General features: G+C 37.4%; 2 protein-coding genes across 6 annotated transcripts; both read right to left on the bottom strand.

Annotated features, from left to right (window-relative positions):
• Positions 1-71: 71 nt before the first annotated feature.
• On the bottom strand, positions 72-7,151 carry LOC136179396 (interferon-induced protein 44-like). Its single transcript, XM_065955741.1, has 8 exons — positions 7,008-7,151; positions 5,152-5,684; positions 3,848-3,896; positions 3,413-3,608; positions 3,155-3,304; positions 2,879-3,050; positions 2,481-2,581; positions 72-1,692 (listed from the first exon to the last, which is right to left on the bottom strand). Exons 2-8 carry the CDS (start codon positions 5,621-5,623, stop codon positions 1,498-1,500), a joined length of 1,335 nt encoding a protein of 444 aa, XP_065811813.1. The 5' UTR covers positions 5,624-5,684; positions 7,008-7,151; the 3' UTR covers positions 72-1,497.
• Positions 7,152-8,455: 1,304 nt separating this feature from the next.
• ifi44g (interferon induced protein 44g) lies at positions 8,456-14,894 on the bottom strand. Of its 5 annotated transcripts, none has more exons than XM_065955745.1 (9): positions 14,742-14,894; positions 13,960-14,057; positions 13,337-13,402; positions 12,227-12,275; positions 11,902-12,097; positions 11,130-11,276; positions 10,417-10,588; positions 10,067-10,167; positions 8,456-9,011 (listed from the first exon to the last, which is right to left on the bottom strand). In XM_065955745.1, exons 1-9 carry the CDS (start codon positions 14,780-14,782, stop codon positions 8,817-8,819), a joined length of 1,065 nt encoding a protein of 354 aa, XP_065811817.1. In that variant the 5' UTR covers positions 14,783-14,894; the 3' UTR covers positions 8,456-8,816. The 5 variants fall into 5 exon arrangements, with proteins under 5 accessions (XP_065811817.1, XP_065811815.1, XP_065811816.1 ...); XM_065955743.1 differs by having other exon boundaries at positions 11,130-11,282; positions 14,742-14,893; XM_065955744.1 differs by having other exon boundaries at positions 11,130-11,282; positions 13,960-14,054; positions 14,742-14,882.
• Between the last annotated feature and the right edge of the window lie 3,334 nt (positions 14,895-18,228).

The following is an 18,228-nucleotide window of genomic DNA, read 5'->3' on the forward strand; positions in this document are numbered from 1 at the left end:
GAAGCTGCTGAGAGGCTAAGGTTGGGCCTAATATCTGACACGTTTTTAAAAGAATACTGTGATACGTAAAATAAGTTTGACTTTTTTATTCACGTAAAAAAGATAATCAATGTAACTTATGATAACGTGAATTAACTCATAATCACAGTGAGCCAGAAACAATAGCGGTCAACAAAAAATACGGCAACCCAGCTCACCCCCTCTCTTCCACTGAGAACAAAAGGTGAACAGGTGAGTTAAATCAATACAACATCTCCACCTATACCCATGTGACCCCGATATCCCCCTACTCAATAGAATCCTAATAAATTATATAATAATCAATAACCCAAAACACCAATATATAACAGACTACATACCTTAACCTTAAATAATTACTACAAAGATAATTACATTCATCCATGGCTCCAAAAAAAAGATTGTAGGTCTCTCAATTTTTCACAATGTCTTGTCTGAACTGTAAAAACTTTTATTGTCAGTTTACAAATGGAGGCACAAGCAGAATGAACACAACAAGAAAAACACAAACATACATAACTCTTTCTGTCGGTAGTAAAAGACAAATTAGAAGCCGTCACTGTTTGAGGCAGCCAAGACTTAAATGTACCGTGATCCTTTCCCACATGTCATACTGTTACACGTGTTACACAAAATAGCTTTTTATCACAATGCCTGACATTAAAAAAAAACAAAACAACAGAAACTGCACACTTAATTCAAATTGTCATAAAATGTTCTTTTTGCATTAGAGCCCGACCGATGAATCTGCCAATGGATAATATCGGCCGATATTAGCTCCAGGGACAATCGGTATCGGCTAATTTTATTGCAGATATGCGCCGATATAACTAGATTTATTATCCAGTCAAATAGCCTTTCATTTGAGTATCATTGGATTACACTAGCAGTTCTCTTTCACCAGCAGAGGGCGCAATAAGGATTATAACAAGCATCATCACTCTCCAGAGTGTCAAGCTGTGATTCACGTTCATGAGATGTTACTTTAAGTGTGAGTGATTGTGAGTGTGTGTGTGTTTGTGGTGTGGGTGTCTCTGTGTTTAAATGTTTGGTATTATGTTTTGGATTTACCTTTTATTTTGATTTTGTATTATGATGATTAATTTATGTTTTGGAAGGACCCCCTTGAAAATGAGATGATGCATCTCAAGGGGCTATCCTTGAAATAAATTACAAATTACAAATACTTTGCAGTTGAGTGGGCATCTTTATATATCTTCTCCACAAGCATTCGATAACTGCATGTGAGGGATCAACGCATCTATATATATATATATATCTCTATCGCTACAGAACAAAGATAGACCAAGAAAGATATCGGCTGATATATCTGACTTTTTCTCTTCCTATATAGATATTGGTATCGGTCGGGCACTAGTTTGCACTGTTAATGTTTATGAATAAGGTTTACAGGTTTGAAACTATTAGTGCATTAAAATGATTTCAATACTGTGAGAATATCTGCAGAACAAATACTTCTTACTCTTTGGTTTTAATGTTGCTGACTCGGTCACTGATGTCGTCAAAGTAGTTATCAGTGAAGCGAAGCATCTGATTGACAGCACTGAGCAGCAGGATGTCACAGTTTGGGTTCACTTCCAACTCCTCGCTGTAGTTCTTCACCGGAACAACACAGGACAACGGCAGACCGAGCCGACTGCTGGCCTCCTGCATCTGGATAACAAAACACTTGTTAAAAGCTAAAAATGAATTGTGCTAACTTTTCTAAGTTAAACATTCTTTATTTGTCTTACCAATGAGTAAAAATTAGGTTATGAAATTGTTGATTATGGCTTCCTACCTTTACCAAGATAAACAACTTTTAAACAAAACTTGCATGACCAATAAATGTAAATGATATGACTTTGATTACCTGCAATCTTACTGATGTATTAAGCTTTATAGTACACATGATACGTGAAGGTCGTATTTATCTGATCAACTCTCAGCCTCGAAGATTATCTCTTCATTTAATGGAGAAAAAAAACTTCACAGGACATTTTTATACTTTTCTTGCGACTTTTTGATCCAGCAGATGTCGCTCTTGACCACCAGCATGAAACCAAAACAACTCGAGCTGCATTGTTGTGTTAGCATGCTAATGCTAGCTCTCTTTATTTTGCTCGTAGCTTCACACAGCATGTAAATTTATACGAAATGACCGTGATCTAGAAACGCTTACATTCAAATAAGCAGTGAGTACAGTATGTTATTCTTCTTTTCTCTGATCCCTCACTTAAACAACTTTTATGTGTATGAGGATGAGCCAGCCGGCCGTCCCGTCCATGTAAACACGCTGTAGATACGGCTAGGACAACATCACAGACAGCAGGACTCGAGTGTCACACTCATTGTAGACAGTCATGACTCACAGAGTTATTTTCAGAGGATGTATTTGATTTTGATATTTATGTGTAAAATGTTGCACATTCATCCTTTAAGCATAAAACCTTAGTCCTCACCATTTGCTTAATGTATAAACTCTTGTAAACGTTTCTCACGTCCTCTAACACTAGAGGACAGGCTTCATCTACTTTGGTGAGCAGGATCAGCTGAGGGACTCCTGGAAACAACAAAGAAAGGACATTTCACTGGGGATTCTTTAGTGTCAGGTCAAAAATACACAAGTACTTAAAGGCCAAGAAGTCCAAACAAAGCTTCATTATAAAAACATGAATATTAACAATACATTTTAAAAAATACACAAGAAAAAAAATATATAAAGGATACCTGCTGCAAATGAAAAAAAAGTGTATTACAGCAAACATACTGCAAATACAGAACCAAACTTCTGCTCAGTTTTCTACAGATCAGCAGGAACTGTTACCTCTGGCCCAAGATAGGTCTAAATGTTACTGACCAATCAAGTTGATCTTTTTGCGGATAGCTTCCAGTGTCTCCTCCAGTTTTGAGGGCATGATGGAGACCTTGCAGGCATCAAGGACGTACACAACACAGTGGATCTTGTCCTTAAGCTCTGGACGCTCACGATATCCATGGACATCCGAATGCAAAGGGGCAGAGGGGTTGAACTAAGATGTTCAGTAAAAAGAAAAAAAGAAAAGTTTGTTTAAACTGAAGTCAACTCAGTGGCTCATACTTTTAATATCCTGTTACATGTGACAAAATGCTTTACCTGATAGCGATCTGGCACATGGCCCTTAAGTATGCTGATGATGTCATCCAAGCCTACCCCCGCCCCTGTTTCCTCTAACCCCATGGTATCACACAAGATGATTGGCAGAGGTTTTCCTTCTCGCCCATCTTTCAAAGTGTAGGTGCGAAACTGTTGAACAAAGCAGAAAAGGAACAAATCACAAAAAGTAGCCAGGGTGAGGTTTTCATTTTGAAATCAGTCTCCACTAATGGAAATGATTAATAGTCGGACTGTAACCTGTGTGGTGAGGCTGGTGGTGGAGCATCCAGCCATGGCCTGACTGGTGACGTAGCCTCTGAACACAGAGTTGAGAGAATTGAAGAAGCTAGACTTTCCAGCTCCAACTGGCCCAATTAACAGGACCCGAGCCTTGGACACAGAGTTGACTAATGGTCTGTAGGTCCTTAATTTATCCATCAGCTCTGTTCTCTTCCTACAGAATCAAGAAAATGCTGATTGAAAAACAATTTGTACATACAAATCAGTGATAACCTGAAAGCTAGGACTGAGTATGGCACTGCATGCCCTGCCAAGCACATCCTCGTTGCCTATTATGCTGCCTAAAACACTTTTGTTATTTCATCCTAATAATTAACATGACTGTTTCTTAAGATCATTCTTTTCCTTACTTGATATATTATAGTACATTAAATCATAAGATATCCAGCTTACTCAGTTTCCCAGATTACAGTTCTCCAGGGGCTCTCCAGTGCGGTCATTTCTGTTAAAAAAAAACACAAAACAACTTTTTAAAACAATGATCTCGTACCATCCACAATGTTTAACCTTTGTTCCTTGGTGAGGAGTTTCTATAATACACTGACAACATATGTAAGGAATAATTCATAGTGAGCAGGTTGACAGAGCAGGACACTCATAGTGTTACTGTGTTGTTTAAAGCTCCTGTGAGGAGTTTTGAGCTGGTTATGAAAGACACTAAAATTATTTCCATAAACTGAATTTTAATGCCTGATAAGGTGATTTACAGCATGCTGCTGAAACAGCCTTTTTTTAAATAATTTTCCATGCAAAAGGTTAAATTTGGGATGCATGTTAAACACTTAAAGTAAAGAAGGATGAGATTTTCGTTATAAAATAAATAAATAAATCTTCACTTGTACTTGTACAGCAAAGACGTAGCCCCTTGCCCACAGGGGGCGCCAAAATCCACACAACCCAGAAGTTTCCACGTTCCTCACAGGAGCTTTAAGCTAATTTAAAGATAATTCATAGTTTCATTTATTTTTAGACAAACCAGATTCAGTTAGTGTCAGACACAACTACACTCCTACGATAAATCATAATAAGGTAGATTTTTTTATTCCAAGTGTTTCAATATCTCTGATAGCACGTCCATTGAGTTCATCATGTTTGACAATCAGCATAAACCTCCCTCAGCCCTCCTTGACAATGTTTTACGAACACCTATCATGCCTAGAAAAGTGGTGGACAAACCATACTGCTCCTATGAATGCCATCCATCATGAGAGTGGGGAATCTTCAGCCCTGGCTAGTGGCAGGTGTCTGCATTACAGCTTAGACAAAACATTTGTCCAGAAGTTTGGGTCACAGACTTGTAATTCTGATGCCGACTAGCAAGGGTGAAGACGTTTGATCATTTAGTTGACTAATTGTGCACATCCCTACTGCAGGCAGCAATTTTGCTGCTGACTAATAAAAACCTGGTCCAAAGTCAGTGCAAGTTATTATTATTCCCACAGTAAGTTAAACCTTCATTGGCGGTCTCTAACTACCTTCTACTCTAGATTTTTAGATAATCAAATGGGGTTGCTAATGAGACAGAGGACTAGGAAAATGCAAGCTTCTGTTGCATCACATCATAATCAACTTTTAGTATTTTAGCCATCTGCCTGATACAAGATACAACAACTCTTCACCACCTCTTCCTCGTTTGCTGTACCAAGAATATCTCGACAAATAACAGAAAAACAAGATATTCACTTTTATGAACTCACCCACGACTTGGTAAACTTCACATTCAGTCATGTTGAGGTCATTGCCATGCATTTCTGCAGCAGTGAAGTTGTAATAATTCCCTGGATTGCTGTGGACCGCGGGTTTGCTTCCATTTACCAGAACCAATGCTTCTCCAAAATATGGCCCAGAATTACCAATCATTCTCACTGCATTAGCAGGACCTGTGACTGGATATTTGAGGAGCTTTTCTCCACTGAACGTGAAAAGGAAGGCCAGATCATCATGCACATACTGTCCTGACTGACTGAATGGTTGTTTGGTATAGCCTCCAAAAACATAACCAGAAGCATTGAAGCCCACAGAGACTGTGGGACTGCGGGTGTCACATTGTTGGTGGAAGGCTGCACCGGTGAAGCCATGGATGCTGGCCTTGTACAGCAGCTGCAGATCGAATCTTCCCAGCTGGGCGCAGATTTCTCTCTGCTGGTTTCTTGTAAGTCTGGGGTTCATGGTGGAGAGCTGGTCAGTTTTGTAACTGATGCTGAATAAATCTTCAGTGGTACTTTGGTGTCTAAATAGAAAAAGAAACAGATTCTTTATAAAATATAAACCGTAGGTTTGTAAAATTAGGGTAATGTGTTAATGTAATGTAATGTAATTTATTAATTATAAAACATTGTATTAACCCTTCTGTATGTGTATGTATGTATGTCTATATGTATTAGAGGTGGGGAAAAAATTGATACAGTAAAGTATCATATTTTGTTTGCCGATATTAAATCGTCTCATGGACCCAAAGTATCGATATTTTTATTATAATAATAGAAAATGTGCTTCTTTAATTTGTAATTGCTGAAGGGGTTGGTCAATTAATTTGGAGCAAGTTGCATTGTTAAAAAACATGTTAAAGTTTGCTTACACTGAAATACTAACAGTCCAGATTGTAAGGTGCATGCAGCCTTTTACAGGGTTTTACTTTGATCACAGTGTTGGTCATTTTGGAGGCTTGACTTCCTTTGTGTAGAATTAATAAGACTGAAGTGACATGAATAGACTGAGAATGTTTTCTTATTAGACAAAACAGTTCTTGATTTGGACATAAAATGCAGTAAAAAAGTTAAATCGCAATATATTGTATCACAATTCTAAGTAGACTATCACGATAATATCGTATCATCAACTCCTAGTACAGTATGTATGTAGGCATGAATATTTGTATGTAGGCATGTATATTTGTATGTAGGCCTATGTATATTTGTATGTACAGTTTGAGCTCTGAATCTGAAATGCTCATTTACAGATTCATTTGCTTTAGATGCCACACATATTCCCTTATGTCTTTCGGTTTTACCTCTTCATTTGATAAAATATGCAAAATATGCTTTGTCAGTCTCAAAGGTAAACCAGAAGTTATAGTTCAATAATAAAAATCCCACCTTGTCCCTCCATTCATCATCAGGGTGTTTCAAGCCTGTTTGAAACTACATTCCAACATCACTCCTTATTTCAAATGAACTATATGTAACTTTCAAAACGGAGCTGTCGCGGAAGAACCGACCCGAGGAAAACAATTATAGCCTACAGGCAACACAAACAATGAACATCTACTTTTCCACATCAGTTAACCGTTCGCTTCATGGGCGATAAAAAACGATGTATGTAAAAAGTTAGGCTACATAATAGGACCCACATGAAATAGTTTCCACTTTCTGTTAGAATTATTCAAAAATGGTTACTTAAGTTCCTACCGCTGGATTTAATGGTGTTATAAAAACAATCTGTTTATCCAACAATCTGTGGATAGCAGAAGCTCTACTCCAACCCTATCTTATTACTAGCTAACTTTGACTAAAAGTGTAATATTAAATAAAACTCTTTGTGTTTGTATCCTTACCTTCTTGTCTTGTAAACAGCTAGGGAGGTGGCTGGACCGTCTCAGTGAAGAGATGAATGTTAGACAGACAGTAAACTACAGTAGGCGGGGATGGGCTTTCTGGTAAAATGAAACTGAAAGTGACTTCACTTGAATAATTTTGCTTTAGTGTAATCCTTAAACAGAAGCGTCAAGTTAAGTGTGTGCGAAATCAATCAATCAATCGACTTTACAAAAAGAGCAGATCTACAGTATAGACTCTAGACTTTACTCTTTGTTGTATTATTTACAAAGACACACATTAATCCACCATGAGCAACGTTTAGTAAAGTACTGTGGCAAGGAAACACTTCCTTAAAGAGGCAGAACCAGTCATGTTGAACAACCATCTGCAGAAACTGTGCGGGTCTTGAAAGTGGAATAAAGGGAGATGCAGAAAGAAAGAGAAAATGAAATAGCCTATTAATTTATTCATATGGCTACAATACCAGTAATAATGGTAAAAGTATGTGTAGCAGTATTAGCAGTAGGCCTATTAGCACAGTGTTTTAATTTGTTATAATTTGTTTGTTCTAACGTGAACATGCATGGCCCAGAAAATCAGAACTGATGATTAGAGACCGAAGGTAACATTCAGGTTCTATATCAGGGGTGGGGCAACTGGAGGCCTTGGGGCCACACGCGGCCCCCATCAACCCTCAACGTGGCCCTCAGGTCAATTTTTACATATCAATTAATTGGAAACATGAAGAAAAAGTGGCAAAATCGGCCATGAAATCATGAAAACCAGAAATATGTCCATAAATAATATTTGATCACTGGTATATGTTGAGTTAAATTTGAGACATAATTGACTGTAATCGTTTTTGTATACTACAATTTGGCCCCCTGGCAGTGGGAATTTAATGAATGTGGCCCTTGCTGTGACTAAAGTTGCCCATCCCTGTTCTATATTGTAACAAGCAAAGAGATATCCAACATGTAGTGCAGTAGAAGTATATTTTTTAAAGATAAAATGTAAAGAATTAACTGTAGAAGTAAAAATGAAAAATACTCTCGTAAAATACAGATTTTCTAAAAACATACTAAAGTATTCCCAAGCAAAGTTATTATATTTTGTTATTTTGCAACCCTGTTGTAAACTAACTCTCTGAACTGTTAAAAAAAAAAAAGAACTCTTGTCTAACGTGTCACCTATTGATTTTTTTCAACATCTTGCCTAAAAGATAATAAACACCTCCCAAATGGTTTTTGGACATTTGTAACCAGACTAAAAATACTTTCACAAATCAGTTCAGTTTTAAAGTCTGCATTTACTGACCTCCAAACCATCACCTCAAAATAAAAAATAATGATTACAAAACATTCCTGAGAGAAATTGAGAATTGTCAAAATAAACTTGACATAAAATGATTATTTATAACATGCTTTTAAAATAGCCTTTTTATGAAGCAAAGTAGTCATTGAAATGAAGAGAATATGGTTCATTTTATTGCAAAATTCATGATTATAAGAGATTCACCAGGAGAGCTACCTGCATAAAGAGCATGACACAGCTGGCAGGAGCAAGTGATGTCAATAACATCATACACACACCAAAAATACTTGAATTCTCCCTCATCATGAGAGAAAGTTTCAAGTATAAGTGAATTGGTTAATGCTGTAAGCTTTTTGCCAAAACAGTAGACATAACACACAAGGTAAAAAAGAAGTGTAAATTAGATATCAACACCAGGAGTCAGTGATGTCATAAAGGTTTCAATCCAACATAAAGGCCCTTTAAATTAAAGTTGCTGCACCAACTCATTAGTTGATGATACTGAACCCTGGTTATAAGTCAAACTTTGGCTGGATGTTCTGTGGTTTATTGTCCTGGAAATACAGATCAGCATACTGCAGGATGTGGTCCACAGCACTTAGCAGAAGCACATCAGTGTTAGCATCCACATCCAACTCTGATGAGTAGTTCTTCACTGGGACGATGTAGGAGGTGGACATACCCAACAGAGCTCCAGCTTTAGCCATCTACACACACACACACACACACACACACACACACACACACACACACACACACACACACACACACACACACACACACACACACACACACACACACACACACACACACACACACACACACACACACACACACACACACACACACACACACACACACACACACACACAAAGACACAAACTGCGGTTTTAACACAATGAACTATAAATAAAATGACACTACGACAACAGAAAATCATTCTGGATTCTGGATATTATGAAACGATGAAGGTATAAGCTGGAAGTATCTCACTACATTCTGTCTTTTTATGGAACTGTTAATGGCTTGAACAACTGTGTGAATGACAGTTCAATATAAACGTCATCTAAGACTGTGGAGACAATGAATAAAGTTATTAGATGCAATATGTGCTTTAACATAACATCATGGGTGGAATACAGCTGTTCAGTAACATATGAGATTTGATCTTTTCCTATGTTCTGTATAGAAACTTTTTGTTTTATTCATATGATTGTTATTGATTCAAATTTTGTATATATCATTACCAACAAAACAAAGGTACTAACAAAATAAATCATACAGGTGTGAGGACGTGTTGGTGATCAGAAGGCGATTATGAGAAAACACAAAAGGAGAGAGCGCTCTTCGAAAAGTAAAAATAAAAACTAACATAGTAACGTTTTAATGTTAATATTTAAAAACACATCAGTAGAATTTCAAAAGTACTAATAGCAACTTTTTTTTAAAGGTTTGAATCACAGATCAAAAATAGGAAAATGTCTTCATGTTTGCATTTCTTTCTCATTGTGGACAACATAAAGAAGGTCCTGAATAGGATTCAAAAGTAATGTTCCGCTCTCTGGAATTGCACATCCAAAGTTTAATCCATCTACAAAAATATAATGGTTCAAATATTTGGTTAAAGTTGTTGCATCTTGAGTATTTACAGAGATAATAAAAGTCTGTGTTTTTTTCCTGTCTTCATCTACCTTTTAAGTTTTGATATTTTTCTCCTGACACATTATTATAGGATCTTATATGGAATTTTTTTTTAACCTACCGTGTCCTTGATGACTCTGCTTTCGTAAACCTTGGTGACATCTTTGGCCGTTTCTGTACAAAGATGGTCTACGTGGGTGAGTAGAGCCACCTGGTGAACACCTAACAAGACAGAACATGGTGCGGTCACGATGGCTTTCAAGGCAATTTATGAAGAAAAAAAAGAACATACTGGCAGTTCAACTTCAACTTCATTTGTAAAAGAAAATAGGTACAAGATGACTTACTTACTTTAATTTTTGCTTCTGATGGTGCAATAACAATAGGACAGAGTGGTTGTAATGTTCGTGTCACATTCATCTGTTTAAGTGAAAACTCTATGTGTTCCACTGCCCATGGCCCTTTCCTTACCCAGGTCACTGATGTGCTCTCGGAGCTGCTGGAAGGTGGTGCTGAGGCCTTTGGGGTAGGTCAGGACTTTAGAGGCGTCCACCACAAAAACAACACAATGGATCTTATCTTTGATGCTGGGCCGTTTCACAAAGCCCACAGTCTCAGACCTCACCGGCTGGTCTGGGCTGAACTGGGGGAGGAAAAAGAAAGAGGTAACTTCATCGTGTTGTGTCAAAGTGTGCCATCATGTAAAGATAATCTACAGCTAAGGTTGACTGGATTTTTCTCAGCTGGTATTTATAACTGACTAAACGTAAGGCATGAAGGTGAAGTAATCAGAGCATCATCAGTGATCTTACAAGTCCTGCAGTGAATATAAAGAGCCAAACCTCATGGTCCATAGAGGACAGGTCAACAGCATAGACCGATCATAAAGACATGACCAACAAAAGTGATGCCAAAACATTTGGGGCTCTCCCTGCTGTCTGGGATAGGGACAGACCTGAGTCAAACTGAAGAGTCAAAACACATGTTGTTTAATCTTCCCCAAAAATGGTTTCTGTCATACTTAGTTATATTTTGGCTGTTCTAGCTGATGCCTACTGCACAGAAGATGCACAATATGTCAGTGCCCGACGTAGGGGAGTTACCGATGAGACATTGCAGATTGGAGCAACTGACTGACTCACACTGTAATCCTCAAAGCCTTGCTGCAGGCCTATCCAGCTCACCTTGTGTCCCTCGGGTACATGACCTTTGATGATAGACAGGACGTCATGGAGCGTCAGGCCCGTCATTTCTCCATCTCCTAGGCCCATAGCATCACACAGAACCAGTCCAGTAGGATCCTCTCCCTTCTGACCACGGATGTTGAACAACTGCAGCTGACAAACAAAAGGAAGTTCATGGGATTGATGTCTTGAGACAGTTTAGTGAGACATTGCGTTAATGTAGATTAAATCTGAATGTAAGTTGACTATGTGTTAAAATCTTTAATTTCAACAGTCAGTTCAATCTGTAGCCAAAACATGCCTTAAACATGTTGAGTTCACTGATTTGATCTTAAAGACAACATCTGCTGATAATTACCATGAGATAAAAACACCAGATAAAGTTAGTTTGTGGACATTAACTTTAGTCAAAACTTATTACTGTGTAAGTTGATATCCCATAAATAACATCTAAGCTGTTCTAACTGTGTCAAAGGAGTAGAGGCACATCTCGACGTGCTTTGGAGTGGTTGGTCAAAATTATTTTCACAAGTAAAGGAGAAAGAGACCTCCATGCTTGTTTATCCCTCAGTTCTTTCATTTGTAATCAATCAAGAAGAGGGTTAAAAGTGTTTCTTCCTTGGTTTTGTGAATTGCTCAGTTACTTTCCTGAAGATTCCAGCAGAGCTGGACTAACTAAGGCCCAAGCTCAGGTATCTTACTTTTTAAAGAAGGGAATAATATGATACTGTTTCAGCAGTTTGCCTCAGAAACACATCAGCGCTCCTCTTACCTTCTTGGTGAAGCTGGTGGAGGAGGAGCCCACCATGGCCCGGTTCGTTACTCTTCCATTAAACGCCGACTGAACCGAACTGATAAAGCTGGACTTTCCTGAACCGAGAGGTCCCAGGAGGAGCACCCGAGCCTGAGTCCCCTCCCCACACCTCGGTCTGTAGGAGCTGATGGTCTCCATCAGACTTGTCTTCTGCCTGGATTGTAATTTTAGATACTTTCTGTTTCTGTTCACACTTTGTTGACATGGCAGGAGTGTATTTATGATTGAAAGGTATCAGGGTATTTCAAGCTCAACTTTATTTAAAGTCCCAGTTTTTACTTACTCTTCAGTCCACTTCATGTCTCTCCATGGTGTCTCCAACTTCTGTTGAACTGGAGAGAGATCAAGAGTTGTTAAAGTCTAATAGAATACGTACTTATGCTGTTTTTTTTACTCAACTCAGAGTTGAAATTCTCAGAGAAGAAAAAAAAAGTAGACTAATAAATAGTCCATTGCATTTTCAATTAAATGTATTTTTCTAGCTTTAGGGATTAGATTAGCTAAATCTGTTGTACTGTTAAAAAAGGCTGTTTTTCATTGTGCCATCACTAAGGAGTTTTATTTCGGGTACATCTGATTGAGCCTTTTCTATGATGAGTCTACCTTTCCAGATAAATTTGACTGTGTATTGAGCCCTGTATGACGACATGAGTCTTTTTGATTACTTGATTATGTGATTAAGTATTGTGCCTTTCCATGTTGTGTGAAGCACTCAACATGCCGTAATGTGTCTTTCTCTGGTGTCTACATTTTCTCTAGGTGGATGGTTCTATACTGCTGTTTGGTGTATAGTTCCATATGCTGTGGGATTGATGTTTACATTACATCTATCCCTAGACCCGTGTGGTACATTGTTATGCTTTTATTTCATTTCACCTTTTTTTGAGATTTTTTCATTGCTCTCGATCACTTTTTCTATATTATATAGCCGCCTCTATTATATCGCTCTCCTTTTTTTGACATGTCATTATGTCAATTTCTCCTGATGTTTACAGTCAGGCTTCTACATTTATTATGGTAATTCTCCTGCTACTGCAGGTTATTGCTGCTGGAGTGGTGAACCATGCTAAATAATATTTCTTGTTTTTGCCTTTGTATTTATAATACATATGCATAGGTCCTGTGGACCTTTAACATGAATGTTTTGCATAGCTTTATTTCTATATTCACGTGACCTGTCAGGTGACCTGTCAGGTGACATTAACATCAACTTAATTTGAACTACTTCTGGTGTGTGGACTTTTCTCACTGAGGAGTTTCCCTTGAAATGTTGGTACGTTTTAACACGTATGTGATTTTTGACTTGCATTATGGGCACTGTAGTCTTCATTTACTGTTTGGTGAATAGAAAAAATCAATTGTAAAACTATAAAAAGAAGACACTGCCTCCAACCTTTTTTTGTATTGCCAATGGTAGTCTTTGACCGCCATCTTGGTTTGGGACTTTTTAGAAATGTACCTGAAAATGAAAACAAAGGGGCATTCTTCACTATCTCTTTTAAAGTGGCGGTTAAAAAAGAGCCGGGAACATCTTTGGTGTCCATCGGTGGTTCAGGAGTCTGTCACAAAACAGGCATGATCAAAGGACTGAAATAAATCTATATTATGTAGAAAACCTATGGCCTTTTTGAAATCGTTCCAAGTATGGTTTCTTTCCGTGAGTACAGTATTTATATTCTGGCAACTGTATTAAGATTTCAAATGGGGCTGGTAGTTTAAGATCATTATGCTCAACTATTATTTTTATATGTTTTATTATATTTTTCGGAATGAACAGAAGTCTCCTTTTATTTCAACCTTGCAAAACCTTTGACTCTCCTAAGTATGATGCCTTGCCTTAGGTGACACAAAGGCATGATGCATAGTGTATGTAAAAGAAGTTGAAGAGAAGAGAGAAACTGCAGTGGAACAATAAAAATAAATTAGCAAACTATAGAAGACAATGGGACTAGCCTTTCTGTAATCTGTAGCAGTGTTGTCTTTGACTTGTTCACTCGGATTACTTTAGAATCTTACCTGAGAATGAAATAAAAGGTTTGTTCTCCACTGTCTCTTTTGAATCAGCTTTTGCAGCAGGAAGGTCTTGGACAAACTTGCATCCAAAGTTGAAGCTGCTGAAGAAAGCAATCACAAAGATCAGGTGGACAGAACAACGAAAGATTCAAGTATCAAAAGAAAATTCATTTGGTAGCGCTATCAATACAATTCATTTTTTTTTTTATATGGCAAGATTCATCTGACAAAACATAAAATAATGCCTAGAATATTCAACTGATAGTTAGCAAAACACAACAATAAAATGAAAAAATCCAGCACAAAAGCATAAAGTTGAGCTCTGGGTGAATGGTCAACATTATTTATTTTTTTAGAACTTATTCATGGCTGAAGAATCTTACCAGTCTATGATTGTGATCAATAAGATTAGCTCAGACAAGCTGGAGTTTACCTGTAGCCTACTTAAAACTTTATTAATTCCCACTTTAGGCTGTTTCAAAATAAAAAATCCCAGTGAAAACTTGGCTTGTAGGGCGATAAACAAAGACGAAACTGTTAAGTGTCAACGTGTTGACTAAAGAGGCTCGTTGTACCATCAGTTCTTTGTAAATAAACACAAATTGATGAATAAAAAGTAAATTGACGTGAAGTGACAACATGGCTTCTTATCATGACTGAGTCTACAAGCCAGCAGCAGGGACAGTTCAAAAGGCTGAGATAACCGCAACAGTCCAAAGCAGCTCGAAAACTACCAAAGGTTGACAGTTTACGAGTCCATCTTTTTAACAAGGTGCCAAATCTACCTGGGTGGCGGCTCGAATTTTCGTGTTGCTTCGTTCTGCATGGTAGCTGCTGTCTGAAGTTAGTCGTGGCGAAAAACAATGACATACAAGAAACTACAGCAAGCAGGGAAGAAAAAGAGGCGAGGCATTCGCTGAAGAAAAGAAACTGAAACCTAACAGTGAGTCTATTGACTGAGAGAGGCAGGAAAGTAAGTACCACAGTACCACTGTGAATGGTTTTGGGCTCAATTCTCAGTTCATCGTATAGTTACACAATATTATCTTTTCACAATAAGAGCATCTGGAATGCTTTTGTAAACAGCTGTAGTGAATTGCAACTTAACTTGTTTTTAAAGTGGAGAAATTGCATAAATGTCTGATGAGTAGCCTATAGGCGTTCCCAAACATTTCAGCTCAGGACCCCCAAAATAACTGTCCCTATTTTAGTAATTTATTGAAAGAAAGGCAAGAAGTTTAGCACAAATAATCTCCATGTATAAACTGTAGGACAGAGTGGAAATACAAAATTTGGTAAGCAGACACACAGGTGATGTCTGTGTGTGTTTCTATTCGTAGGAACCTACATTGTTGCACTTATGTGCTAACTTACATTTAAAGGATCACTTTCATTCCGCATAAATCTTACTCTATGAATGTAGTTGTATTTTAAATTCAGTTACTTTTTGTATGTACTTTCACAATGATGGGTAAATCCCATTTTCAATTATTTAACATTTTTATTTGGTTATGGAATGCACCCCCCTCTCAGTGTCCCATGACCCCCACTTTAGGAACCACTGGCCTAGCTTTACAACAGTTTACAAACAGCAGCCATGCAACAAATTCTAGCTTTGTAATACTATAAAGTTTAGGGTTTTCCAGAGGTAAATTAACATCTTCAACGCTGGAGAATTGCTGCAGAACTATGATTCTGCTGGCTGGGAGGAGCCACAGTGTTATTGTACTTTAGTCTCAATAAGAAAGGGTTAGGGTTAGGGTTTTGTTTAACTTCTGCCTGTGGCCCTGGTTCTTCTACATTTTGTCAGAGAATTTTGGCTGATTTTGGCTGCAACTAAGTATTATTTTCGAATTTCTCTGTTTTAATAACTCTGTTGATAATGTAATTGTAGTCTGCTGTAAATAAGTTGCTGTATAATAGCATAAAAAAGTATCTTCGTGCTCTTTTTATACAGGCACATTTTTAGACCTTATAAACATTCACAAGCAGTAACATAGTTTGGTTATTAAATGTAATGTCTCTGTTTTTAATCATGTCCACTGGATGGCGCTCTGCTCTTGTGTTTGCTCAGGTGTTACATGACAGCAGAGGTCAACCTGTGGCCACAGAGAGAACCTTTATATTCAAAACAGCCCCAATACACAATCTCTGTTATCACTCAGTAACTTTTAATATGGTGGTGTGTGTGTGTGTGTGTGTGTGTGTGTGTGTGTGTGTGTGTGTGTGTGTGTGTGTGTGTGTGTGTGTGTGTGTGTGTGTGTGTGTGTGTGTGTGTGTGTGTGTGTGTTTAATGATGGTTTGATGACAGAGGTTTAGATCTGTAATCTAGAGCACCATTACACTTAATGTGTATGGGAAACCAGTAATGTCAACTGGTTTCTATCAGCATTATTACACATAAGTCATATCATAATATAGGGACACCAGATTGAATTTGACTCTTTTATTACATTTTTTAACAAAGAAATTTCAGTAGAGCGATTTATAATATGAATATAATATAAAACAAAGTTGGATTTTACTGGTTTTAAATGGTTGTGGAGCATATGAACTTGGTTACTTGGTTTCAGAGGATGTTACGTTCCCAAAAAACAAACCATAAACAACAAAAAAACAAATAACGTCCATAATTCACTTTGCAATGTAAATGCATTTTACGTCACTGAAATTGTCAAATATTTTAATTCAACAGTAAACTTCCAACTGCTTGTCTTTAAAATTAAAATTGATAGTCTTACGTACTTGTGCATGTTTTTCATACTGTCAGCACACTGTGGACTTAAGGTGTTCCTGTAATTCACTTTAACCCGTTTAATTTTATTTAATTTTTTTCCGGGGTCCTGTCTTCTGTCATTGCAGTGTTTTGGACTGGTTCCAACTCAACTTTCGTTGTTCTTCAAAGCCGCCTCATATTGTGATTCAGATCCAGAGAGCCCCAAAGGATCTGACAGCCAACAAATCACATCTATCAGATCTTCACTTGGTAAGGTTTCATTCAATCCCCTCCTGATTTTTATCACCATCATTCTAAACTGGCGTTTATTGATAAAGATAAAGATAAACTTTATTGATCCCCCATGGGCGAAATCTTTGTGTTACAGCAGCTCAAGAAAACAGGAAACAGGAATATAATTATTAAAAATAAAAATAGAAGTTAAAAAATCAAACATATTTACATCAGTTAAATAAAAAAATACAATAATAGAATATTACACGGTAACATTGGATTCATTTAGATCTAATTGTCTGAGGACTTTAATTGTATTATTAGTAAAAACATTACTTATTCCAATAATATGAACTTCTCACTTCTTTTTCTTGTCAGTGAAGATGATAGAGGTATATTTTCTGCTGCAAAACTCTCCTAAATGAAACCTAAATGAACATGAAAGAAAACATGATTTTAGGTTCTTTCAGGTCATTCAGGGGGCTTTATCAGGCCTGCAGCCTGTGACCAATCAGGCATAATAACAGCCCGCAACAAGACACTGCTATCTTTATGACCTTGTGGCCATGCATCGATTTTGCTTTGTCAGCTAAGTAGTTTAGATTCTTGGGGACCGACTTGGGAAGAATGGGACATTTTGAACAGTTTAGTGAAGGGTATTCGGGAATCTGAACCTGCCAAACTTTATGTTCACCAACAACCTTTTAAGAGTCTGATACATTAGTTGATGTCAGAGCTGCTTACCAACATCAAAAATACAACCTGCTAATACCTTGAGGTTATGACTGGGTGTCATTAAAAGTGAGTGTAGCAGTTGATGGTTGAACAGCAAGCACAGATAATAGGGTGTTATTTTTGGATGGAGGATGTATCCCTGCTAAAACCGGATAGCCACAAACCCAAACAGATTGGCCCTGTAAGAACAGAACATACCTGATGAAACAGTCCTGACACCAGACACAGGTGTGATGTGTTTATGATTATGTGTACGACACACCTAAAAAACTTGTGTAATCACATCAGGGCTGTAGCCAGGCTTAGTGGGTCCTGCTTGTGACTTACTGAATATATTTATTTTCTTCCTGTTTTAGCTAAAAATCTTCTGTCTTCTGGCTATTTAAATCTTACCAGAAACCCAAGCACTTAAGTTAAAAATGAGGTACCTTAATTAAAGAAAATATTAATGTTTAAGCTGTCAGAATGTAGTAATATAGCAATCTATTGGGGCCATTTATGTAAAATGACACCAAAATAAAAATAGATTCATTGTTATGAGGCCATACACAAGAAAGAGTATTTCATACCCTTTTTTTGATCACAGG

This window comes from Labrus bergylta, chromosome 6, assembly GCF_963930695.1.
Source record: "Labrus bergylta chromosome 6, fLabBer1.1, whole genome shotgun sequence".
NCBI classification, from domain to species: domain Eukaryota; kingdom Metazoa; phylum Chordata; class Actinopteri; order Labriformes; family Labridae; genus Labrus; species Labrus bergylta.